This window comes from Bos taurus, chromosome 26, assembly GCF_002263795.3.
Source record: "Bos taurus isolate L1 Dominette 01449 registration number 42190680 breed Hereford chromosome 26, ARS-UCD2.0, whole genome shotgun sequence".
NCBI classification, from domain to species: domain Eukaryota; kingdom Metazoa; phylum Chordata; class Mammalia; order Artiodactyla; family Bovidae; genus Bos; species Bos taurus.
Window position 1 is genome coordinate 22,418,719 of NC_037353.1, and position 27,586 is coordinate 22,446,304.

The 27,586-nt window shown below is 40.9% G+C and overlaps 1 protein-coding gene and 1 long non-coding RNA gene across 5 annotated transcripts in view; one reads left to right on the plus strand and one right to left on the minus strand.

Moving 5' to 3' along the window:
* FBXW4 (F-box and WD repeat domain containing 4) overlaps positions 1 to 21,977 on the minus strand; it is an 83,334-nt gene extending 61,357 nt beyond the window's left edge. Inside the window, exons 1-4 of one of the 3 annotated variants that reach the window (XM_024985593.2) lie at positions 21,561 to 21,676; positions 4,538 to 4,633; positions 1,275 to 1,460; positions 707 to 839 (exon numbers count right to left, since the gene is read on the minus strand). In XM_024985593.2, the coding sequence (XP_024841361.1) occupies positions 707 to 839; positions 1,275 to 1,460; positions 4,538 to 4,632 (414 nt within the window). In that variant the 5' untranslated portion in view covers position 4,633; positions 21,561 to 21,676. 3 annotated transcript variants of the gene reach the window in all.
* The window catches only part of LOC101908075 (uncharacterized), a 39,788-nt gene continuing 33,418 nt past the window's right edge, over positions 21,217 to 27,586 (plus strand). The window contains exons 1-3 of one of the 2 annotated variants that reach the window (XR_009493054.1): positions 21,217 to 21,324; positions 23,152 to 23,221; positions 25,526 to 25,574. This is a non-coding gene — a long non-coding RNA (uncharacterized lncRNA). The remainder of the gene's footprint in view (positions 21,325 to 23,151; positions 23,222 to 25,525; positions 25,575 to 27,586) is intronic. The other variant, XR_815696.4, reaches the window with a different exon arrangement.

The window sequence follows — 27,586 nt, forward strand, 5'->3', positions numbered from 1 at the left end:
ACCAGGCATATATGAGCCCTGGCAAGGGATGGACACAGATGGAGAAAGTTCTTCTCTGTCTTACATATGGAAGCCTATTTAACCCAGACATGAAGGAGCTGAGTCCATAAAGCAGGGGTCATGCTACTTATCAGTCTCATTCTGTTGGGCCTCGGCAGATGTCTGAGTTTAGACCAGGCAACTTGGCAATGACACAACAAACAATGCCCTCCTCTCATTGTCTTTCCACTGCTTACTAACCACATCACTCTCCAGAGAAGCAGTAAAAACACATTTTAATTATCAGCCCGATTCCTTATAAACAAGGTGGTAAAAAATTAACCTTCCCAAACACAGAGTGAGCAAAAGGTGGGAGATTTTAAAATAAAATATTGGGGTTAGAACTCAACCCACAAACTTGAGGAAACTCAGCTCAGGGAGGAAAAGCTGGCCAGGCCCTGTGTTTTTGAGTTCACGCCACATTTCAAGTGAGTGGCAAACTTCCCAGCCACTGTCCACTCCTTTCCCAGGCCAGCTGGCAGGGACACAGCCTGGCATGGCAAGCTGCATGCCAGAGGCACATAAGTGAGTTCTTTATTGTGCCGTTCCCCTGCTGCCCCAACTCAATGCCCTCCGCCAATCCTGAAACTCAAGCTCCTATCCACCCCCTCCTTCCCCACTCCCTATAGACAGGAGGGAATAGCAGTATGTAAGGAGGAGCTCTCACCTTGGCTGTCCTGTCTCTGGAGCCACTCACAATGATGCCCCCTTTGCAGTCCACACAGTTCACCTCCTGCACATGGGCTGAGTACTTGACAGTGAAGGTGCTATGAATCTTATGAATACCAATCTTCCCATCTCTAGGAGAAAAATAAGAAACCAACCCCTGAGAGCCAATTACTTTCTCTGCAGGAAGAGAACAAGTCTATAGAAACAGCCCAAATCTCCAATGACTTCCAATTTGCTAAGCTTTAGGCAATTCAGCCCAATAAGGTGCTGAGTTTCTAGATACTTTTACTTCTTCAGTACACTTGGGGCTGAAGAAAGCTGAGAGACAAAACAAATCTCCCTCTTGAGAGTATCAAAGCCAGCTTCCCTTTTCATTAAAGGTTCTTCCTGTTTTCCTTTTCCAGCTTACCCTATTAAGTACCCGCTTTAAATGGAAAAAAAAAACATTACCCCTTCTTCTAGTCTCCCTACTCATCCTTTTGGAGTAGAGACAGAAAAGTCAGAGGCAGGCAGAAGGTCTCTGAAGAATATTGAGGAGGAAGGAAGGAGAAGCCTGCAGCACTTACCCCCCTGCACTGATAATATGCGAGTTGGCCAGCACGAAGTGGCAAACGTCCTCATCATGTCCAGCAAAGACTCCCAGGGGCCTCCGGTTCAAGCTGGCACCATCTGGGCGGAACTGATAGGCCAGGATGAAATTAGCCTGGGATATGTACAGAGAATCACCCTCTAGCTGCATCCAGGGCATCTGACTGCAGAGATGAAAAACAAAATTTAAGGATCATCAAGATATAGCAGGAAAATTAACTTCAGTCTTTAGAAAGGCTGACCAATCCCCAACTTAGCTTTACCTGTAAGGCTAAGTCTATATCTCACTCCCCTCCTTCAAAACTAACACCTACCCTTAGGCTTCCCTAGAAAACTAGAGTGATTAAGCTTTGTGGTGACCCTATCTTCTTTATCACTATTTCCCTAGAAATATCTTCTTTATCATTATTTCCCTAGAAAACTAGAGTGATTAAGCTTTGTGGTGACCCTATCTTCTTTTGGCTTCTCTTGTGGCTTAGCTGGTAAAGAATCCACCCACAATGTGGGAGACCTGGGTTTGATCCCTGGGTTGGGAAGATCCCCTAGAGAAGGGAAAGGCTACCCATTCCAGTATTCTGGCCTGAAGAATTCCATGGACTGTATATAGTTCATGGGGTTGCAAAGAGTTGTACATGACTGAGCGACTTTCATTTACTTACTTATCTTCTTTGCAAAGTCAGAATAAAAGACCCATTAAATAGTCACTTTCAAAAGGAGAATGCTTGGGAGTTCCCTGGTGGTCCAGTGATTAGTACTCGGTACTTTCACTGCCAAGGCCCCGGGGTTCAATCCCTGGTCAGGGAACTATCCCCCTAGCTACCCACGTGAAAGTCAAGTGTTAGCTGATCAGTTGTGTTTGACTCTTTGTGATCCCCATGGACTGTAGCCTGCAAGGACCCTCTGTCTTTGGAATCCTCCAGGCTAGAATACTGGAGTGGGAGCCATTCTCTTCTCCAAGGGATCTTCCCGACCCAGAGATGGAACCCAGGTCTCCTGCATTGCAGGAAGATTCTTTACCGTCTGAGCCACCAGGGAAGCCCAGCTACCCATGGTGTCTAAATAAATAAATGGAGAATGTTTAAGACTTGAATTACTGGCTACCTACAGACTTCTTTTGAGTAGACAGAGCACCGCACCGCCCCCCCCACCAAAAAAAAGCAATAATTGAGGGGTGGGGAAGAGCAAAAAGAAACCTTCCACTCAGATGAAATAATTTTCATTCTGTGTCCTCACTGATCTGAAGATTAAGTGGTAAGTTTCAAGATTCTAAGACTCCCATACACACCTTTTTCCCAATAGATCAATTAGGGTGTGATAGAGAAAAGAGAAGAGTGAGCCTAGGGAAGCCCCATTCCCTTGTCCTACTAGAGCAAAGGGGCCACTTTTAAGTGAAAGGAATAAAGCCGTTTAGGAAAGGATGCTAATGTATTGATTAAATACCTAGATCCTCTCAGAGGATATCTAAGTTTCTGTACTAGAGGCTAAGTGTGGCAATGGCAAAACACAGCTGCAGAGCAGTATACTACAGTTCAGTGACTACAGAGAAATGATTGGCTCTCACAGAAAGCTGATAAGAGAAATCCACAAACAGTTAAAAGATTCTAACCACAATCTGGCAGGAAGAAGAAACACTGGAAGCCACAGACCAGTCCCATGGCATGGAGTAAGCCTTAAAAACAAAGAGGACTCTGCCAGACACCATGCTCTCTGGTGGGGACTAAGCTCCTTTCCCAAGGTACATCCCCACAGACTGTCCTACACCACAGCAGGGTCCTGGAGCTACCATGTCCCAAGCAAAGCATAGGGACAGATGATTCATCCCCATTTATAGAGACACCATCTTCCACTGCCAAGTATGTCTGAGCAAACTGGGCTGTGTTTCTTCCCCGGACTCCTTAATACAAGCGTCATGGGAATGTACAAAAGTTCTGCAAATTGACTTGACGGACCATTAAATGCAGCTTGGACTTTGTAGCAACTAGTTTCTGCACATGAGATTTTAACAAGTGTGTGCATATATTATATGGAACATGTATAGTGTACAAATGCCTGCACTCTCATTCATTATGCACATTCCTCTTCAACATGCCCTTGCACAAGTTTGTGGCATACTCAAGTGGGCAACAAACAGAAGGGTTTGGAATTCATCTGTTTAGAGCCATCTGGTAAATAGCCATTTGCCCAGAATAAGAAACCAGGTTCATGCCAGGTGAACAGTGGAGAATCCCGGGGCAGCCTAGTAACCATTTTGCGTATTTATTTGCCACACTGCTTGAAACCAGCCCAAAAAGACATCAGGAACAAAACCTTGATAAAGAAATAAACTCTTCCTTCTGGCAACAAAAGGCAAATAGGAAGCAGAAGGTAAAGCCCTTTCTCATACAAGTTCATCTTTCTTCCCAAGTTTCTTTACCATCACCACTACCACATAATTCACAGGAACTCGTGTCAGTGAAAGCAGCAGAAGTTGGATACAAGCAAAACTGGACACTTCTTCATCACATAAAGAAGCCTGCCTGGCCCTATGAGCAGAGCTCCAGGTCAACTGGAATGTGGAATCATGCTGTTCCCTGTCCATTCCAACCAATTAACAAGGAGTACTTTTTGGTAATCAAATAATAACTGGAATAATTTAGCATCAGTGAGGTATAAAATCTGTGGCATCAGCAGTGCCAAAGCCATTATTTAAATCTCCTGCCATTTTTTCCTAAGCTCTGCCTCCTATAACATATATATCCAAACCTTCAGATCCTATTTAGCTTTTTAATAAAAGTAAGGGAGAGCACTACAGGAAGCCAAGAGGGAAGGTGTAACTCCCTAGAGTAGAACATTTAAAAAAAAAAAAATTATAAAACAAGATGAGGTGGAGTATTGGCTTCATTTCTTTCTTTTGATGAGGTGTATTAACAGAGGTTACTTCTGAGTGGTAGGATTTAGATAAGTTTATTTTCTTCTTTAACTTTTTCTTTTCTTTTCAAATTTCTACAATAAACATTTATTATTTTTATAATCATAAAAATACAGGCTCTGTTAAATTAAAGTACATTTTTGGGGGGGTAATCTTTTTTCAAATGTGAAAAAAAAAGTTGTCCTTCTGATGCCCCCTTCGTGGTGTTTAAAGAATCACCACTGGCTCATCACCCAAGTCAGGCACATTTATACTCCAGCTCGGACTAGATTTTTCATTCCCAGTATGCTTTTATGTCCCAGGGAGCTTTAAAGGAGTCAAGAGGCCACTTACCTGCATCTCCACTTCAGCAGAATCCCCTCTCGGCAGCGCCCCAACCTCCAGTTCTGAGATATCTTCACTCGTTCCTTTACTGGTACACTGGCCATCCTATGTCCAGACAGAGGAGATAATCCAGTCACTACACTGACAACCACAAAAAACTCCCTGGGCTTATGAGTCAGGACTCAGGAACATCCAGAAAATATCTGGATAGAAGTGAAGAGGTTAGGAGATATGAAAGAGATAACTCTTCTCTCCCACATTAGGATAATCAAGAGAGCCGAGAACAGCAGCCTGTGCTCTGCAGTGTCCATAGTGATGCCAAAGCAATCTAACAGAGCAAGGGTAACAGAAAGGACTGGCACCACTGGCTAGCCATGTGGAAAATATCCCTACCTCACACCATACAAAAAAATTAATTAAAAACAGATCACAGATTTAAACATAAAATCTAAAACTATAAAGCTGTCAGAGAAAAAAATATAAAAATAGCTCTGTGAGTCAAAGTAGACAATAGTTTCTTAAGACACACAAAGCAATAATACAAAAGAAATATCCAACAAATTAGATTTTATCAAAATTAAAATTTTCTGCCCATCAAAATGAATACACAAGCCACAGTCTGGGAGAAAGTATTCATAAAACATATATTTGACTGAGAGGACTATACCCCCCAAATATCCTTGTATATGTATATATTTTGAAGTCTAACAAGGAACTCTCCTACATTCTTGGTGAGAGATGACAATGGTACAGCCACTTTGGGAAAAGGTCTGGCAGTTTATTATTGATCTAAACATACACCTACTCTATGACCTAGCAATTGAGGCTTTCACAGGGGCTCAGATAGTAAAGAATGCCTGCATGCAGGATACTCGGATCCAATCCCTGGGTCAGGAAGATACCCTGGAGAAGGAAATGGCTACCCAGTCCAGTATTCTTGCCTAGAGAATTCCACAGACAGTGAAGCCCGGCAGGCTACAGTCCATTACTCAAAAGAACTGAAAACATATGCTCACAGGAAGACTTACACAAGACTAGTCACAGGACAGATCTTCCCAGGATCCCATCTAGTACCCACATTGTATCTAGTTGTGTCTCCTGAGTCTCCTCTGGTCTAACAGTAGTTTCTCAGTCTTTCCTTATTTTTCATGATCTTCAGTTCAGTCGCTCGTTGTGTCCAACTCTTTGTGACCCCATGGACTGCAGTACATCAGGCCTCCCTGTCCATCACCGACTCCCAGACCTTGCTCAAACTCATGTCCATTGAATCAGTGATGCCATCCAACCATCTCATCCTTTGTCATACCCTTCTCCTCCTGCCTTCAGTCTTTCCCAGCATCAGAGTCTTTTCCAATGAATCAGTTCTTTGAATCAGGAGGCCAAAGCATTGGAGCTTCAGCATCAGTTCTTTTTTTTTTTTTTTTTTTAGCATCAGTTCTTCCAATGAATATTCAGGACTGATTTCCTTTAGGATTGACTGGTTTGATCTCCTTGCAGTCCAAGGGACTCTCAAGAATCTTGTCCAACACCACAGTTCAAAAGCATCAGTTCTTCAGCACTCAGCCTTCTTTATGGTCCAGCTCTCACATCCATACATGACTACTGGAAAAACCATACCTTTGACTAGACAGACCTTTTTAATATGCTGTCTAGGTTGGTCATAGCTTTTCTTCCAAGGAGTAAGTGTCTTTTAATTTTATGGCTATAGTCACCATCTGCAGTGATTTTGGAGCCCAAGAAAATAAAGTCTGTCACTGCTTCCATTTTTTCCCCATCTAATTGCCTGAAGTGATGGGACCAGATGTCATGATCCTTCATTTTTTGAATGTTGAATTTTAAGCCCATTTTTTTCACTTTCTTCCTTCACTTTCATCAACAGGCTCTTCAGTTCCTCTTTGCTTTCTGCTATAAGGGTGGTGTTATCTGCATATCTTAAGTTGTTGGTATTTCCCCCAGCAATCTTGATTCCAGCTTGTGCTTCATCCAGCCCGGCATTTCACATGATGTACTCTGCACAGAAGTTAAATAAGCAGGGTAACAATATACAGCCTTGATGTACTACTTTCCCTATTTGGAACCAGTCTGTTGCTCCACATACGGTTCTAACTGTTGCTTCTTCACCTGCATACAGATTTCTCAGGAGGCAGGTCAGGTGGTCTGATATTCCCATCGCTTTCAGAATTTTCCACAGTTTGTTGTGATCCACACGGTCAAAGGCTTTGGCATAATCAATAAAGCAGTAGATGTTTTTCTAGAATTCTCTTGCCTTTTCTATGATCCAATGGATGTTGGCAATTTGATCTCTGGTTCCTCTGCCTTTTCTAAATCCAGCTTGAACATCTGGTTGTTCTCAGCTCACGTACCACTGAAGCCTTGCTTGGAGAATTTTGAGCATTACTTTGCTAGCATGTGAGATGAGTGCAATTGTGTGATAGTTTGAACATTCTTTGGCATTGCCTTTCTTTGGGATTGGAATGAAAACTGACCTTTTCCAGTCCTGTGGCCACTGCTGAGTTTTCCACATTTGCTGGCATACTCAGTGCAGCACTTTCACAGCATCATCTTTTAGGGCTTGAAATAGCTCAGCTGGAATTTCATCACCTCCACTAGCTTTGTTCATAGTTACGCTTTCAAAGGTCTACTTGACTTCAGATTCCAGGATGCCTGGTTCTAGCTGAGTGATCACACCATCATAGTTATATGGGTCATTAAGATCTTTTTTGTACAGTTTTTCTGTGTATTCTTGCCACTTCTTCTTAATATTTTCTGCTTTTGTTAGGTTCATACCGTTTCTGTCCTTTATTGTGCCCATCTTTGCATGAAATGTTCCCCTGGTATCTCTTAACATCTTGAAGAGATCTCTTGTCTTTCCCATTTTATTGTTTTCCTCTATTTCTTTGCATTGGTCACTGAGGAAGGCTTTCTTATCTTTCTTTGCTATTCTTTGGAACTCTGCATTCAGATGGGTATATCTTTCCTTTAAAACTTTTAAAATTTCTTTTTATCTTTTGCCATTCTAAGAAGCAAAAAAAGATTCCTCCCTGTTGTTCAAACATGTATTTTTTCTAATTATGGCTAAGACTGAATATATCTGGTCATGTCTGAAAGCCATTTCTTCTACGAAATGCTCATCTATGTTCTTTGTTCCTCTTCCAATTAGGCTTATGGTCTTTTACTTGTGTGTTTGTAAAGGCTCTTTATATATTCTGTGATGTCAATCTTTTCCTAATTTACTATTTTATTTTACTTCATAGTATTTTTTCCATGTAGACATTTTGATTTTTATATATCCATTATTTCATGTCAATCTTTGCCAGAAACGATCCAAACTGATATGAATTTAATATGCAACAAAGTAAAGTAAGGAAAGAAATCACTACTTAATTAGGGCTGTTGGGTTTGTATAACATCTCCCAGCCTTACTAGAAAGAAAGGAAAGAAGAAAAATATACATGCCTAGAATAGACTCTAAAATAGTCAACTTTGGGTGTTTTTACTTTTTTCTTTGTGTTTTTATGTTATTTCCCAATTTTTCTACAATGTAATATTTTGGTAAAGATAAAAACATTCATTAAAATAATAATGCTCTTGATAAAACTGGATAGATATCAATAGAGCAAAAATTCTCATCTCATATGTATATTTTCCCAAAATGAAAGAGTAAATTTAAAAGATTTTAACTAGAAGGTTTTTAAGTATTTAAATTTTACATACTGCATAGAAGGAAAAAAAAGAACAAAATGAAAGTAACATAGTAGGGGAAGGCTAACAATTAATGCTATGAGTACAAGTTTTATCCCTAAAGCTTTTAGGGGACTGATAAAAATCTATCAGGATAACAGCCTGTCTCCGATACCCAGTCATCAATATCCAATAGCAGATAAGAACAGGCACACAGTGTTCACATGATAAACACTGCAGAAACATCCTGAAACAATAAGAGTTTACAAACATGCACATTAAAACAATTAATAAAGTACCACCTCACATCTATTAAGTGGAAAAATCACATGCTAGCTTTGGTTTGATAAAAGGGTTTGGGTTTGTTTACATATTGCTGGTGGCTTGCTAGTATAGTCTTCCAGAAAGGAACTCTGTCAAGAAAAGTTGTTACAGGACAGCTTCTGACCCAGCATTCCCAACACTGTCTCACAAAGAAATAATTCAAAAGAAAAATATTTTTTACAAAGATATTTGTAGTTATAGCCGTATATTAAGAGCTAAAATCTAGAAATAGCTAAAATCTAGAAATAGCCCAAATGTCTATCTGTGGGGGGAAATGGTATACTAATGCAATAGAATAAATATGGCTATGAGAAATGACAAATGTGAACACTGCAAAACATTTTGGATATTACTATAACAATAGTGGTAATTTTAAAATAAAGTCTAATTTATAAAAACACTACATAAAACTATGTATCCATAAAGAGCTCAGAAGAGGTAAACAGATGGAGTTTTAGGAAGTGAGTATTTCTTTTTAATATGCATCACATAACTGTTGATAGTTTGGTCTTTTCATTTTACCTTTAACCTTTTTATTGAGTTTCATTTAACTAATAGATTAAATGAAGTTGTGAGACAGGCACAGTATGCAAATGTAGGAAACTTATCCGAGCCCCAGTCCTGCCTCTTACAACCTTGGTTACCTAATTTTTCTATTGTCCATTTTCTGCACATATGAAATAAGGACAGTATTTCATGCAATTGTGATGTTTTAAAATGACAACTAACACAAAATAACAGATAAGTTACAAATCACTATGAAAAAGGTTATTTATTTTTTATATACAGTAGTAGTTTATATTGACAAATGGTAACATCACTATAGCTAATCTAATAATCATTTATTTTTCTAATTTAATTACATCTCTTAGAAATTATTCTTTTAAAGTCAGGCTGAATGATTAGGATTTGGGTACACACATGTTAAAGCTCAAATATATTACTGAATTCGTCCACTGGGTGAACACAGTCTTCAGTCTCACATCTCTACATAGCAATCTACACTACTGCTAGATGGTTAGAAAACTGAGGTTAGCTATGAACAATCTCCTCTTTCATATCTGGGACAGACTTGGAGATAAAGTTTAACAGCAAGTCTAATCTTTTTCACTAACACTTCAATTGTTTTGGTCCATCCTGTTAACTGTCTTTTATGGTCCTCAGTTTTAGCTCTAAGTTAGTAGGTAAAGGTGAAACCAAAAATTGAATATTCTGGATCATACAAGAAGGAAATAAAGGGGAAAGAATCAATATACTTCCTGAATTAGGATAAGGACAATATTTCTCTCATCTCCCTGGTCACTTAAATGCCATTTGGTGACACTTTACTAAAGGTCAAACAAAACACTGCCCTGAGGGCCTGATCACAGCAGCAAGAAACTTTCAAAGTTGAACTTTAGAAGCTGCTACCAAGCGGCAGGTGCAGGCATCCTCTCCCACAAACAACAACATAATCAAAGTACTTGGCTCTGGCCCTTCAAAACAAATTTCAACTCTAAAAAAATGTTCCACTTGGCTTTCACTTGAGAAATAGTGAGAAACAGTACCACTCTGCTAAAAGCAGCTTAACACAGTTTTTTTTTAAATCCCTTTTGTTTGTTCGATTCTTCCTGACGGTTAATTTCCCTACCTAGTTGGTGGCCAAATCATATGTATATTCTTACTGGCTTTAGCACTTGAAAAATCAGGAGGAATAAAAAAAAAATTTCTCTCTCTGAAAACAAGTAGCCCTCCCTCCCTGTGGGGACCTATCACAGCCTAGTTAAAGGGAGTTGGTAGAACAAGGCATCCAAAGAGATTGAAAAGACAGGAGCACGTGCCCCTGGCAATTCAGCAGGGACTCTTGCTTCCCATCCCAGAAACGCTCTCTGGTTGGCTGTTCCTTTGACAGATAGTGGTGTAAAGTGGGGGTGCTCCCCCCAAAATGATTAGTGCCCTGTAAATAAACCTCTGGCGCAGCTGTTAATGCATGGAGAAATCTCTAACCTGGCCCGTGGGCCTGGTGGAACTTCCATTTTCCCAGCCCTCTTTTCTCTTGCCTCAGGCTCATTTTTCCACTTGGCCCCCCTCCCTCTCAGCTTTCCGGCACTTAGTCACCATTATAGTTCGACTGCATTCCTGGGTGCATGACCTATTTTAAACAAAAACAACACAACATGCACCCACAGTAAGCTATCAGGCCCCTTAGAATCTTGGCAACAGTGAGTCCAGAGAGACAGAAATTAATCTAGGCAGTTATCTAGAGTTCCCTTTCATTTCACCTCTCCTCATTCACACTCCAAACCAAAAGCAAACAAATAAACCGAATTTGAAGAAAAATGGCTGAGGGATGAAGGGGGGAGGTGTGAGTATACTAGAGAAGTCATAGCCACACAGTCTCTGAGATCAGAAACCTCCTGGATCACAAATCAATTTCCCTCTCTGGCTCACCTTGGAAGTTTGATTCCCCTTGATACCATGCATGCTACCTACCTGCTGCTGACTGACATGATTTCCATAAATATAACATCTTGCTGCCTTGGGAATTCAGGAGAGGAGGGTATCTGTCCACAAGCACAGAACAAGGCCATCTCAAGGGGCACTGGGCTAAGGAGCGGGGACAGGACTATGCAAAATGATGCCTGGGGCTTGGAGTTTTAATTCAACATTTTCTCAATTCTTTGCTCTTTTTGCTCACTGGTAAGCAGATTTCCCCCATACAGCCTGTGCCTACCAGTGCTGCTACCAAGACTAAGACTTTCGCTTTAATGTATACACAAGTATTTAAACAGTCCAAGACAAGAAGCTTCTAACTCTTCCTTCATACATATGTTACACTAAATCCTCCAATGGCCTCAGGAGCAGAGGTCTATAATTAAGGTTCAAATTAAATCAATGAAAAACCATATATTGTGTTAAACTCTTATCCTTCAGGCCAGGAATAGGGAACAGCCTCAAGACCCAAGGTGAAGTGAGATTACAGAGAACGTGCCCAGCACGACGACAGGACAGAGAGCACAAGGAGAGCATGGAGCAGACCCACATATCCCTTGAAAGGCCTCCAAGTGTCAGCTCCCCATACTTGTTCAACCTCATCTCCCAGGGCTTCACACTCCACAACTGAACTCCCACCAAGCCATATCTCTTTTACATTCCTATCCCCATATCTTCTCCTATATTGCCAGACCAGCCTACCTTTGTCCCCAACAAATGCTTACTTCCCACTTTGGGACCTAGTCAAATCCATTCATTCTTCAAAATCCAGCTTTAAGCCGCTACTTCCCTGACTCCTCCGACATTCTTCTCTCTCTCATGTGAACCCTTAGACTGAACCTACCGTAAACTATGGCATTGTTAGCTTTGCATAGCTGTATGCCTCAGTTGTCCAACACAGTCATAATTTCCACAAAATTGAGTCTTAAAACTCTCAGTACTTCTAAAAGTGGATCTCAACTAGTATGCTTCAGAGCAGTGATATACCAGGAACCTTAAATAAGTCTGCTATAAATTTTTTAATGATTTATAGACCTTATTTTCACTCAACCAAAGATCCACATTTTTATGAAAACATCTGTCAGACAAATTGCTGAGCCACAATACAGCTTATGACACAATTTGCTACAAAAAAAAAAAAAAAAGACTGCATGTTCAGAGCAACATACATGAACTTAACCTCTAAAGATACAAGAGTACAAGGTCAGGGCAGTAAACAGTTCTACTCAGACATTAACATACCAAAGCAAGTAAATGGACAGGTTTTTCAACTTTCTGAAGCCAGCTTTTTTAAAAGAAGACATTCATCTTTTAATCCTTTAATGTACTATCAAAAGTTCTATCACACAAAAATATGTCTTAGACACAAAAGGTAAGAACCTTGTTCCTAGTATAATAGGTATTTTGATAGATACTGCCTAGGAACTGCTTAAGCAAGTTCTCAAAAGTACAGTTCTCCCTTTAGCAAGTCACACTTTCAACAAGACTTACAGATTTTTCAAGAGCCTAGACACACTACCTTCAAGCTCCAAAGGCCTTTCCTAAAAATGTACAAAATACCACATCTTCAGAAATTCAACCAAGGCCACCAAATTCTTATGCTAGAGAGGCTCAAGGAAAGGAATCTGAGCAGATGAAGTATCTTAATGTGGCACTCACATGTCAAAGTTGTCCAAAGCAATGGGCATAACCCTGATTCTTTATGTGGGTTTAGGATTTAAGACCGTGTTCACATTCATTTCCTTCTACTATTGGTCAAGATCTAAATTTGCAGGGCACTTGATCAGTGTTTGTATTATGCAAGACATTAGAAGATATTAAGCGGGAGAAAGAAGAATTTGATGTCCAAAACATTTTGGACAATGCTGAAACAAAAATAAACAGGTCTCTCTTGTACAGGACTTCCTTTAACTTACCAGTGGGCATTGTGAGCTCTCAAAAGAGGGGATATGGAGCACAGCATTTCCCATACTCATTTAATCACAGAATCAGTTTTTTAAGAATCCCACAATACAGCTTTCAGAAAGGCTGATCTAGCACTTTCTAACAATAAACAACAGCAAGAAAGATGCCACTATTTTTTGTGAACAGGCCATCTTCTGAGTCATGAATCAGGCACTACCAGACTCAGAAGTGAACTTGGTTCTCATATCATCACAATGACTTTTCCCTGGGCTCCCCATCTGAAATGCGAGGAATAATTATACTGCTCTGCTTCCCAGGGTTATTTTTTTATTGTTTTTAATCTTGTGATTGTGTTCCATATTAATCACCAAAACAGGTTCTCAGCCCAAGTGGCCAGGCTTCAAAATCGCTGGTGCCCCTGCAGCCTGGATGAAGAGATGGAGAGAACATGAACCAGACGCCACCCAGAATGTTTTTACATCACCAGTTGCTAGGCCATTATGATAAAGTCAGACCACAGCCAAGATAAGGGATGAAGAGAGGCTCTCCTTTAGTAACTCACTTCTGGAGGGAGGCCCGTTAGTCACACACACCACCTGTATCTGAATCTTGACTCACCTTTTCAACATGGACTTCCTAAATGAAATTCAAAGAAACATAGGAGGTCAGGGACGATTCCCTGGATCTACAGGGAAGAAAGAAAAGGCAGCACCAGCAGAAGACTATTTCCCTTTCTCTACAGAGAAAGAACCCATTACAGAGCTAGTGAGCAGGGGAAATAGCTTTCCTTTCAGTGCAACAGCTTTCCAGGAAAAGTATCTCAACATATTTACTATAAAACAATTTAATTTCCCTGTCCCATCACCTGCCACCCCATCCCCATCCCCGCAAAAAGCCCACAGATTGTGGATTTCCTCTCATTCTTGGCAGAGTTACCAGAAGAAATATAATACCCCCTTCGGACTGCTCCCAACAGCTGCTGGAATAAGAGGGGGAGCTGGGGGTAACCTTCCAAAGCTGCCTCTAAAAATGACCATTCCCCCTGCCAAACCATGCAGTCAGTGAACACAAGACAGCCCTTTTTCTACTTTCTTAAAGGGGAGATCCCAAAAGCAAGTGTTCCCTGGCCCAAAATACTGGTCTCCAGCCCAACTGTCCTCCTCAACTTGACTCTTAAGCTGGCACTTCTACTACCTAATTCTTTCTTAACATGTTCTTAAAATAATCATCTACTTCTTCACTAGCATTTTTGGCTAGTTTAACCTGCTAATATCCAAGTTAGGGTTCTTATCAAACTCCCACTCAGTAATATATCCTTGTCTCTGTCCACCTCCAAAATACTACATTCCTTAGGTGTGCATACAGCACACGTGCACGCACGCACGCACACACACACACACACACACACACATCTCCTTTCAGGTCAAGAACCTTCCTACAAAAAAGTCAAGGAACAAAGTCAGCAATGGTAAAGTTGCACTGTACCCCAGCCCTTTTCCCCTTTCCCAACATCATCTACACTAAATACACCTCAGTTCTGTCTAGAAAAGCCCCATTGCCAGGCAGCAGAGAAACTTCCAGTTAGCCTTCAGCCTCTCAGCTGAGACCACCAACAAAGAAGTTCATGAATGTCAACTGGGGGCACAGGCAATATCTCTCTCTGCTGAGGAGAAACTGGACAGAGCCTCCAGCATCATTCCCCAAAGGTGACAGCCGGGGTTGAGTGAAGACCGTGAAAACTGTACAAGAGCTGGGGGAGAAAATATAATGCAAGGAATGATTTGGAATCAGGGGCAGGAGAAGGTGGAGGCATGAACTGGCTGACCCCAAATGTCTTTTCCATCTCTAACTCCTATGATTCTTTGACCTCCAATTTTGTGCTGCGAACAAGGAATGGAAAGTCAACAGACGTGGTGATGTTTTGAAAGAGCCTGGCAGTCTGCTCTTGTCATTTAGTGGCCTTTGCATGTATTTTTTAAGGTGTCTCCATGCCCTGTCTTCATTTCACAGTTGTCACCTTTCTCAGCAATTTGAGCTCATGTCAAATACCAAAAAAGAAGGAGAAGAAGAAAGAATGTACTGGCAATTAATTGTGGGCTAAAGAGGGCCAGACACAGGGGCCCATTGGGTGGCCCAGACTTTCAGGGAGGGCAATGTGGACAATTGGATATAATGAAAAACTGACTTCAAGTTGAGACAAGGGAGTCAAACCTCTAACAAGAGATAAATTCTTTCTCCAGACAGTCTCATACTCAGTTTTAGATACAGGTGAAACCTTTACATGATTCAAAATTCATAAACATATTCTTAATTAGAACAAACATCTTGCCTCTACTGATTACACCTTAAATTCTAATACTTGTTCAAATCTGAGCAAGACTGCTAAATAAAAAGGACTTTTCTCAAGGATAAACCAAATCTTTGGATTCTCAACTTCATCTGATGGCCGGCACACCTGAGATAAATTCTGGAGTTTATCAAAAATCTGTTTCTGTAGATCAAAGTGTGGGGGCATGTCGATTTTCACTGAAAATTCAAAACTCAACTTTCTCCTTGTTTTTCCAAACAGTCAATCTCATCTTCAATATTCAAAAGTTATTGGAGCCTGGCCTCAAGAAGAGTCTACCTGAAATTCTCCCTGTTCCATGGTTCTCAGTTAGGACCAGAAACTAATTCAGTGCCAGGGTTACTCCAGAGTTAAAGTTAAGCTGCCACACAAAGATAATTCCTTTCTATGTCAAACACTTAAAAATAATTTTTTTTAAATGTGTATGCTTCATCAGTAACCTCGTTGCCAGTCTGATTTCAAGCAGGTCAAGCACAATCTTTACCTAAGATGAAGGGGCTAGACATAGAAAACTGAAAGTGAGAAACAGAGTATTGAAATACTTGCAAAGATTTCATTCCAACATGAACTGTTTATCTTGTAGATTATGAGGACTTTGGGATTCTCCATGATTCTGCCTTGAAAGTTAGGAGAGTCATCCCCTACTGTTCGAGTCTTACAAGACTGGAAAGGAGATAAGCAGCTTCCATATTCTCAGTCTTGAAGGAAAGTCCTCCAGTTTGCATTTGGAGGTACTGACTGCACTAGACCATTTCCTGCTTCCACAGGTGTATTGCTTTATTTCAAATATGTAAACTGAACTCACTTTTATTAACTCACGAAACCATTCAAAACAAGGCCTTTCCAAAAAGTTGAAAATAAATACATTCATATATGAAACCTTTCAGTGAACTGGAGAACAAGTAAGTGATTGCTTTCTAGGTACCGCAGAAAGGTGAAAGAGAGAGCTGAAGTTACTTTAAGTTGCTAATTGTTTTCTGAAAATCACTGTTTAGGCCTTGAAAGTAACCAGTGAGCAATGTCTTTTCTGTTCAGTTAGGAAACTTTATGCTTTCTGGGTCAAAAAAATGCTCTTAGGTGCAATCATTTTAAAACAAACAAACACACTCTGCTTATCTGTGTCCATCTCACCACTTTGGACGTTAATCATCACTGAAATAGATACCCCAGTCCCTCGGCCTCAAAGAGCTCCAAGCCTACAAGACCCTGGCTAAGGAATGAATGTACATGCCAGGGCAAACACTTCAGAGCCTGACTCCCTAAACATCTATTGTTAATTCTAGGCAAATCTATGACAGGCAAACGCAAGAGAGAACCCAGGTAATGCTCAAGGGATATTTGAAATAAAACTCAAGTTTGAAAACATACAGGACTTACTTTAGGAGAGAGATGATCAAGAGAGGTAAAAGTATTTAATATAAGACAGCAAAAGTATTTTTTTAATAGATTTACATACACGGGTATACTTTTTTCTTTCCATTCCTAGCTTTTGTTAACTTACAGTGTCTGAATTTACAATTAGCACCTTTGCTCTTCCACCTGTCATACTTTCTAACTTCTTGCATTTAGCCTATATTATAAACTGACAGAGTTAAATTTCATTGTTTTGTTCTTGAAGACTGAACTAGCTTAGTTTTGCCTCTACTCTTTAGGGAAAACTTAAAAGATTGCTATATGAAACATTTCCTTGATTTTTATATTAAAGATATTTCTATTCCCCCAGGATTCATAAAACTTTCAAATAAAACTGATTTTAAACCAGATGACTGACTTAAACTGTCTTTGTGTCCACTTAAAAAAAAAAAAAGCTCAGGAAACCTCCCAGTGTTCACTGGTAGGGCAAGAGGCCTAAAGGGAAGCAAATTATTTGTTTGTGGTTTCAAAGTGGCCAAAATGCCTTCAAGCACAAGTATAAGACCATTAACAAATCACAAGGAACCAAAGCAGTTCATCTTACTCAACAAAGCTATGATCAGTTAGGAAGAGCCAAACTGAATGGGACTTGCCCTGGGCCGGAAGGTCAGTAAACCTTAGCAGTTTGTGTTTCTGAGAATTCAGGAGGCTCTTCGGCAGGGAGAGCAGACCCTAAAGCCCACAGCTTCTGCTGTCATGTTTCCAAAAACATTCAGGACAGGTGAGAGAGATTCAGCCATGTATGTGTTTTCCCCCACCTTCTGTCTTTAGGCAGCCTCTCTATGTCAAACCATCTCCATTTTTGCTAAATACAGACTGACTAGAGGTGAAGCCACACAACTTGAAAGTTCCATTTTACAACAATTTACTGAGTGCCTACTATGTGCTGAACTCTGTGCTATCACTAACACATTACAATGGTTAAGCCTCGTTTTACTGGCTATGTTACTCTCATTCTTTATAGATAATAAAACTCTGGGGCAATGAAGTGTGGCTTCTCATAAAATGAAGTTTTGTGCTTATAAAAACTTGTCCTACTGTCCAGTGTGCAGTTAATTAGCACATTTTTTAATTAAAAATACGAACTACAGCCCTGCCACAATCCGAACAGCCATACTTTCACTGAACTTTGGGCCCAGGCTCCCTAATACCCTAAGATGACTGGGGCACACGCCATCTCCCTCCAGGGATGATCACCACCCCTCTTGGTGGGTTATCATGTCTCTGCAGCTGTCCAAAAACAGACCACACTGGTAAACATTCTCTCCACCTGCTGTAACACGCATAACTTTCCCCCTCAACTCAGAAAACATGAGCATGACCCTGCTCTTTATCAAGTGTTATGGTAAAACAACTTCCTAGAAGGCTGGCGATACCACATCCTAGGACACAGGCAGGAAATCAAAATATGTGGCTAAAAAATAACAAAGCCAAATCACCTGGCAGTCTCGATGCACTTTATACTGTAAACTCATTTTCATTTTGTTATTATCACTTACAGAATGCACACTCATTCACATTATCTCCCAGAGCACTTGAAAAGGAAAGAAAAATAAACATAAATTCTTTCATTTGTTCATTCAGTCTCTATAAGGAGAGCAGTCTATGGCCATACCACCTTGAAAGTGCCCAATCTCATCTATAAGGAGAGCAAGAAAGCCAAATTGTGCCGTGGCTGGATTGGGTTTAGGCATTTCAGACAACTGCTCTTCTAGGTCAACTGATATGTTCTCTGAAAGAGTTTTTCGTTATAAGAAATGAAGATGGGCTTCCCTGGTGGTCCAGTGGTTAAGAATCCACCTTGCAATGCAAGAGACACTGGTTCAGTCCCTAGTCTGGGAAGATCCCAAACCTGGCAGGGCAACAAGGCCTGTGTGCTGCAACTACTGAACCTCTGCTCTGGAGGCCCCGTGCAACAATTACAAAAGCCCTAGAGCCTGTGCTCTGCAACAGGAGAAGCCCATGCAGCAACAAAGACCCAGCACAGCCAAAATAAACAAATATATGTATATTTTTAAAAATTCTTTTAACAAAATGAAAGTAACAAGACTTATATGCCCCCCAAATCCCAGAAAATCATTATTATCAACAACAAAATCATACTAGAAATAATAGAAGTTAAAACAATAAGGTTCAAAATTTCCAAAAGATTTTAGCAATCCTGGACATTATTAATAATACCCAGCTGGAAAACATACTGAAAAAAGAGATTGCAGTTACACCAAAAAAAAAAGAATAGCATATTTAGGAATAATAACAGATATGTAGTTACTTTACAGTGAAATCCACAGAAACTTTTGAAAAGGTACAGAATTTTTTTTTGCTAGGGGGCTGAATGAGAATGGAGATGTCACATTCTCACACACACACAAATCACAAATCCAACAAGGAAAATTTAACCCTAACAGATATTATACTCTATCAAAGGCAACAATACTTAGAATGGAAATGGAAAAATACATCAGTGGAACAAAATAAGAGTTCAGATATAGACCCAATATACATACATACATATATGTATGTATATGTGACTATATATACACATAGATATATAAAGTTAATATCTGTCAAAGTAAGCTTTCTAGTTTGGCTACATTTTTATTTGAGCATGGTCATTTTCAAAAGAAATTACAAATTGAAAATTCAATAATACTTTTACAAAGACAATTCAGGAAAGATTTTCGTCATGGTATCATACAAAGTAAGCTTTCTAAAACAAATTATTTTGTCTTTCTAAAGGGAAAGATATGAATTACGTAACAAAAAGTTTAGTGGTAACTAGGTAACTGTTTAGAAAAAAAGAAAGTTGAATTCAGGGCCCTTACACCAAAAGAAAAGTGATATTGATGAAAGTGTTGACAATTCTTAAAAATCAAATTATAGGAAAACCAGCAGAATGTCGAAGAGAAGATGTATTATGTCTGTGGGAGAAATCACAAATTTCTCAGTTTTGGAAGGGGAAGGAAAGATTTAAAAAATCACACAAAAACTGACATATTCTGATATATTTAAATCTAAAACTTCTATAGGCTAAAAACAGTGAAATAAAAAGAACAAACTGGGGAAGATATTTGCATCAAAGATGACAGATTAGATCCTAATATCTATGACCCACAAGGACTGGAATCTAAGAGTAGTGTCAATACCCCAATAATAAATGGACTAAGACTTGGAAAAGACAATCTCATAGGTGAAACAAACACAGGGGAAAATACTTATCCTGCTAAAGGAAGGCAAAATAACAAAACTTTGAGATATCATTATATGTCCACTAAAATAGCAAAGATTTTTTAAATTCTTATATGAAATCGCTGCTAGTGCCACTGTAACTTGGTACATTGCCTTTTTACAAACCATAACCTTTGACTCAATAATGCCAATCTTGAGAATTTATTCTAAGGAACCAATTCAAAAAGACATGTATTATACAGTATCTGATATATCTCAATAAAGCTGTTACCAAAAAATGCACTGAATTATTCATTTCCTTGTTGTCTATGATAGCAAAAAGCTGGATACAACATGAAAGTCTAATATTAGAGGAAAGTTTTTAATCTCATAGTACAGCCCACAAACATTATGTACCTATTCTGCTAGGATCAGCAGGATAGCAACTAAGTGGGGGAAGAAGTGTGCAAATGAAAAGCAATTTTTAAAACTGAACAGCTGCCTAGAGGTGATGATATTATAACTTTTTATGTTTTAAACCAACTTTCCTTAATGTTGCTATATTGTGTTAAAACTATCTTTTTAAATGTCTTTAATCCAAATTGGATGGAGTTGGGTGCTATCAGAAAGTTTTTACTCCAATTCCACACATTTTCTCCCTTTCCTATGTAACAGCTTACATGATTAAGTTCTGCATTCACAGGCTTCAGATCCTACCAAGAACAGGCCAAATTACAATACCATGCCTTCACGTACAGTCTGTATACATCATCCAACTCCCTGCCATAAGCAGGTACCCTTTTTGCGTGTCATTCTGCCTCCATCAAGTCATAAATTATCGCTGACACTTGGACCAAGGGACCTTTTTTTTTGGAGTGTGAGCCCTGTTCTCCATATTTGATTTTATCAGAGCCCAGAAGCCTAACGATCCTTAGAAGAGAGTGAGAGGATGAATGTCCATAAAAACGTCCTGAAAGACCACATAGGGGACATGGGTCCTACACCTGGATGGGAGGAGGCCTCTAAAGCCACAGACCAGCCACAGTTCCGCCTGAGGAACCCAGGCAGTCAACGTCTGCGAAAAGACACATTTAACAGCTGAAGAGAGTGCTTAAGATGGCTAATTGTGAGGAGCTGCCCACAGAGAGGGTGCTGACTAAGGGAGATGCTCTAGGGAGGTTTCCTCAGATGGAGGCCTCCGAGAGGAACTGTGCTCGGGAAGGGGTCGGAGGAGGCCGGGTTTGGACCTCGGAATTCAGGGTACGACACGGCCCCAGGCCGACCAGGCCGCGGCGCCCCGCCCTTTCCCGGGACGCGGGCCGGCCTGGGGCGGGGAGCGGGCGGGCGCTTACAGGTCGGTGCCGAGCCGCGTGAAGCCGGAGTTGAGCGAGGCCCGGGCTATCCGGCGCCAGAGCAGGTCGCAGCTGGTGAAGCGCCGCAGCCAGCGGCACACCTGAGCCAGGCGGCCGAGGGCCTGCATGTCCAGGTAGGAAAAGATGAGCAGCAGCAGCTCCTCCGGCAGGCGCAGGAGTGCGGGCCCCGCGGCTGGGCGGCAGGCTGGCTCCCGGGCCGCCGCAGCCTCCTCCTCAGCCGCTGTCGCCATGGCCGCCCGTGTCCCCGCGAGGCGGCCCCAAGCCTGACCCCCTCGTCCCTGTGCTCTTGCCGGCCTGGCGCTCTCCCGCCTACCAGTCCTGACCCTCCATTCCTCCTTCTTCCCCTCACCTCTCCCTTTGGCCTCCTTTCGCGCCCCTGCGCTCCCCTCATCTCCCCTGACGAGCCTTCTCGCCCCTTCCTCCACGCTTCCGCCTCTCTCTCTTGCCTTTCCTAGGCCTGCACTCGGTCCCGCCTCAGCCCCCATCCCCGTTTCCTCCTTCGCCTGTGGCGGCTCCGGCTTTCCTTCCGCCCCGTTTCCTTTTCCGCCTTGCCCTGCTCCCGCTTTCCCCTTCCCCTTCCTCCGCTTTCCTCTCGCGGCTCTCCCTTCCTCCTGCAGTTTTCTCGTCTCCCCGCTCTCGCCCTCGCCGGGCCCACCGTTCCCGGGGGGCCCCACGCCGCCCTGACTACCCATGAGCGGCCGCGGGGCCGGCCCGACGCGGAGCCAAGCCCGAGCCGCCGCCCCGGGAGGAGGCGACACCATGCCGGACCGGGTCACATGGGGCGGCGCGGGCCGAAGCCTGGGCCCGCCCCTCACACCCGAGGCCGTGGAGCGGCTTCGTAGTGCGGGCGGGGGCCGTAGAGCGCCCCCCTCCCATGCCCCGGGCCGCCCGGAGTGTGTGCCGGAAACACAGCGTGCGTTCATCTAGCACGTGAGGCCCACCAAGCGCCTGGTTAGGACGGCCATAGGAGCTTCTGCCTTCAAGCAGCAGCTAGGTTGAGGCCCTGCCCTCAAGAAGCGCTCACTTGGGTGGCCTTCCCCCTCTCATACCCCTCTTCTACCTCGTTGATGCCTGCTTTCCACAGGCCATATACCAGGGCCTCACGAACTGCACCTCTAGAAGTCGGCGGGTTCCTTAGGCTGGGATCTCACATGGTGTATATACCTCAGTTCTAGCAATGAGCTGGTATTTTTGACATTTTGGAAGATTGCAGTCCTCTAGATCCTGCATCCACTCCCTGGTCATGGATAATCAAGTGGTAAAGCTATTAGTCACCACCCAAGTGCAAGTGGATTCTCCAAGGTCATCCAGGAGCCCTTCCCCACACTATTCATTCCATTCACACTGCTACTGCTGCTGCTAAGTCGCTTCAGTCGTGTCCAACTCTGTGCGACCCCATAGACGGCAGCCCACCAGGCTCCCCCATCCCATTCACAAAGGTACCATTTTGAAGGGAGAGCTAAGAAAAGTCTACTGAAGTCCCATGCTGTCCCATACTGTCTCCTCTAGTCACACATGGCTTAGGGGCATTGAAAATGCGACTAGTCCAAATTGAGGTGTGCTGTAAGTGTGAAAACCCACCGGATTTTGAAGACTTATGCAAGATAAAGAATGTGAACTATCGTATTAATAGTTTTATATTAAATACATGTTGAAGTGATAAGATTTTTGATACATTGGCCTAAATATACTTTTGTAACTACTAGAAAGGTTAGAGTTATACATGTGACTTGAATTTGCGGCCCACATTTTTTCTATTGAACAGCACTGGTGGAGGCATTAAGATTTGCAGGTGGGGGAGAAAGATACCTATCCCTAAGTATCCTGTGCCCCAAACCCTAATAGTAAAAGTTTTAGGGGTTTATTTTGTTTTTACACCTTAAGATCCATTTTCAGAAGCAAGAATGAATGAAATATCAACTCTGGAAATTATTCAACAGGTAGCATAAGGAGAGACCCAAGAGAGGAAGGACATTGCATTATGTCACCGCAGAAGCATCATGTAACAAGGTCAGACCAGAATCTGGCTTTGCCCTAGAACTGCTTTTTGATCTTAACAAAACAACAACAAAAAACCCCACCTATCTTGGCCTTTTAGTGTTCTCAGTTTGTAGTGGAGATAATGCCTCTGCCTTACTTTCGAGGGATAAATGAGATGATCCCTGTAAAATGCTTTGAACTCCTCTAAGAAAATTCTCAATAATAGTTACAGGTCAAATCCTGTTACAAAAAAATACCCTACAAAAGGTGTGGGGGGGTGGGGTACAACAAAGGCTTTGTGTAGAAAAAAGATTTCCAAACTCCAGCCAGTGATTTACTTATTAAAAACAATATTTGACATGACATTTCAGTACAACTAAAGAATTTAGACCATCTCTTAGAAATCATTATAAAGATATTTACTTATTTCATACTGTTAGAAGGCTGTTGAGGTAGGAATGCTGAATATTGAGGTAATATCATCAACTCAACATTTATTGATTTTGCTACAGTTGTATACTGTGAGCCACTCTGGAAGGAAAGCAGATGAATATAGCATATGGTTCCTACATTTTGTCTTCTGATTTGTGTTAAACATGTTTGTAATTTCTTACTGTTTGACTTTTTTTTTAACCATTTCTTTACACAGAGTAAAACTAAGTAATTCATCCACACTGTACCTAGTTTTCAGTAGAGGACTTGAAGGCGCAGAAAATTGTTTAATTAAATCAAGTATTAAAATCCACAGTCACACAAATGCAACTTATTCTTTATCCCATGTTGCCCTCATTATTGGAGAAATTAAACCATCACTTAAAAATATCACCTTCTTTTGCACCCAAACTGGAGATCAAGTGAACTAAAATTTATGGTTTACTGATTTCCAAAATAAGCCAAAATACTCACTATGCAGAAAGGCAAAGCCAAAATGGAAAATTGGCATATATTCTGTTATTTGGTGGTGATTTGGTGTGTCTCTAAATTTCTAAGCTATTAAAAAAAAACACCCTACAGTTTAGTTTCAACTCAGAGAAGCACCTAGAATTTTTCATCAACCCTCCCTCCCTCACAAAACAAAGCAAAAAAAGTCCAATGTGGGATTTAAAACAAACTTGAAAAAAACTTTGAAAAAAAACATCACAACAAGCACTTTTAAAATTCTTTTTGGAGACAGGTTATTTAAAAAAATCAGCTGGATGGGAATTTCCTGGTTGTCCAGTGGTTAGGATTCCGTGCTTTCACTGCCCAGGCCCTGGGTTCAATCCCTGGTTGAGGAACTAAGATTCTACACACTGCACGGTGCAGCCAAAAAAAAGATAAAAAATCAGCTGGGACTGAAAAAAATGGCTTGTAACAAAACTAAATGCATATCTTCATGGAATACTTAATGGTGTTTTATTATCAAAGAAAATAAACACCTTAATAGCTAGAAAAAAAGAAAATAAAAAGTACACTGGACTTCAGAACATCTTTAGAAAGTCATCCACTCCCTTGAAGTTCAAATCCAGGAAACATAGTGAAATACTATGGGGGGGCGGGGTTGAAATTTACTTTGTTTTTATAAGGCATTTTAAATTTAGAATTTGCATAATAAGTAAACTGTAAGCATTGGACTACTTTTAACTTAGAATGCCAAAAACATGAAATTCATAATATTTTAAAACATAAGACTCAATTTCTTTTTTCTACTTTTTAAATAGAAGATAGGTGATTTGCAATATCAGTTCTAGGTGTATAGCACAGAGACTCAGTATTTTTATAGATTATATTCCATTTTAAGTTATAGAATATTGCCTATATTTCCTATGCTGTAAAATGTATGAGACTTTATGAATTTCACTGGGAATTGAGAAATACTAATATTAGTTCACTTTTAGAGAGGATTTTTAAGTTCAGATGTAAAGTTCTTTGTGTATGTCCATGTAACTGACTTGCATAGTAGTAATTATTGTTAATAGGTATTTTATATGTTTAGGATTGTGAAAAGGCTAGAACTGTGTGTTCTGTACATTCTCGTAAACATAGATGACAATCTTAGGCAGGAGACTACTCCCACATCCAATATGCCAGTGCCCGCATGCCTCTTAAGCCCTCAGGGCCCCAGCCTTTAACTTTAAAAGTAAGCAGATTTAGCAGGGGAATTATTCTGAGATGAATGAGAAAGAATGAGATTATTTTGTGAATGACAATTTATAATAATAATAATAGCATATATTTATTGAGCACTGACTGTGTATCAGGCACTATTACAAGAGCTTTCCATGTATTGTCTCACTTATTCTTATCAATAACCACATAAGGAAGATACGATTAACCTATTTTTTTTTTTTACAGAAGATGAAACTGAAGCATATGGTCACACCGTTCCTAAATAACAGAACAGGTATCAAATCTAGACATTCTAACCCCAAAGCTCTTACTCTGAACTGTGTCTTTACCATGGTGGTGGTTTAGTCACTAAATTGTGTCCAAGTCTTGCGACCCCATGGACTGTACCCCACCAGACTCCTCTGTCCATGGGATTTCCCAGGCAGGGATACTATAGTGGATTGCCATTTCCTTCTCCAGGGGATCTTCCCAGCCCAGGAATTGAACCCTGGTCTCCTGCATTGCAGGCAGATTCTTTACCAACTGAGCTACAAGGGAAGTCCTAAGCCTTCACCATACACAACAGAAAATGGAATAGGAATAAGGCATTGAATTCAGAGTCTTCTAGGATCCCTTTCAATTAATATAGCCACACCTAATAATATACTTTTCCTCTGACCATCAGGCAGGTCTGGTATCTAAATAAAAGCTGCTTCTAAACAATTAAAGTAGATTCTGTCCTTGTCTCAACTGTTAATAACTTTCTAAGGGTTAATATGTAGAATCCACAGCCTCTTATGCTTTTCATAATCTTTTTGCAAAACTTTAAAAGGATTTGTAGGAACTACTGTCTTGCAAAAGAACATATAACAAAAGTTTAGTAATTTCATCATTTTACTTCAGCTTCAATTTCTTTTGTTAAATAACAGTGTGTGTATAGTATGTATTATATGAGCCTTTTTTGTAAATTTGTCCCTATTTATATATATTCAAAAGGAGACTTTGTAGAATAATGCTAATAATGGTTACTTCTAGTAATGGAATTTTACTTTGTACTTTTCCCTATTGCTTGATTTTTTTTTTTAAAGAAGCATGGATCACATTTATGAAATCAATAAAGTCTCCCCAAAATAAAGTTATAGTTGTTATGCATCCAGACACACCATGCAACAAGACAGTTAGAGAACCCTAGATCATTGCCAGAGTTTTAACTAGCCACCTAAGTTTCTTCAAATTTTATTTCATTTAAAATGTGTCTCATGTAATAGTAAGATAACGAATTAGAGTATAAGAAAGAAGAAATGAGGACTAATGATAAATGTATAAACATTTGGGCATCACATAAATAGAAAGATAGAGTCTAAAGTTTTGTTTTCAGAAATTATACGTCAGGTTCAGTCCAGTTCAGTCGCTCAGTCATGTCCGACTCTTTGTGACCCCATGGACTGTAGCACTCTAGGCTTCCCTGTCCATCACCAGCTCCTGGAGCCTGCTCAAATTCATGTCCATCGAGTCGGTGATGCCATCCAACCATCTCATCCTCTGTTATCCCCTTCTCCTGCCTTCAGTCTTTCCCAGCATTAGGGTCTTTTCTAGTCAGTTGGTTCTTCACATCAGGTGGCCAAAATTTTGGAGCTTCAGCTTCAGAATCAGTCCCTCCAGTGAATGTTCAGGACTGATTTCCTTTAGGATTGACTGGCTTGATCTCCTTGCAGTCCAAGGGACTCTCAAGAGTCTTCTCCAGCACCACAGTTCGAAAGCATCAATTCTTCAGCACTAAGCGACTTCCCTGGTGCTCAGATGGTTAAGCGTCTGTCTACAATGTGGGAGACCCAGGTTCGATCCCTGGGTCGGGAAGATCCCCTAGAGAAGGAAATGGCAATCCACTCCAGTACTATTGCCTGGAAAATCCCATGGACAGAGTAGCCTGGTAGGCTACAGTACATGGGGTCACAAAGAGTTGGACATGACTGAGCGACTTCACTTTCACTTTCAAGCCTTCTTTATGGTTCACCTCTCACATCCGTACATGACTACTGGAAAAACCGTACCTTTGACTAGCCGGACCTTTGTCAGCAAAGTAATGTCTCTGCTTTTTAATATGCTGTTTAGGTTTGTCATAGCTTTTCTTCCAAGGAGCGAGCATCTTTTAATTTCATGGCTGCAATCACCATCAGCAGTGATTTTGGAGCCCAAGAAAATCAAGTCTGTCACTGCTTCCATTGTTTCCCCATCTATTTGCCATGAAGTGATGGGACCAGATGCCATGATCTTCGTTTTTTGAATGTTGAGTTTTAAGCCAGCTTT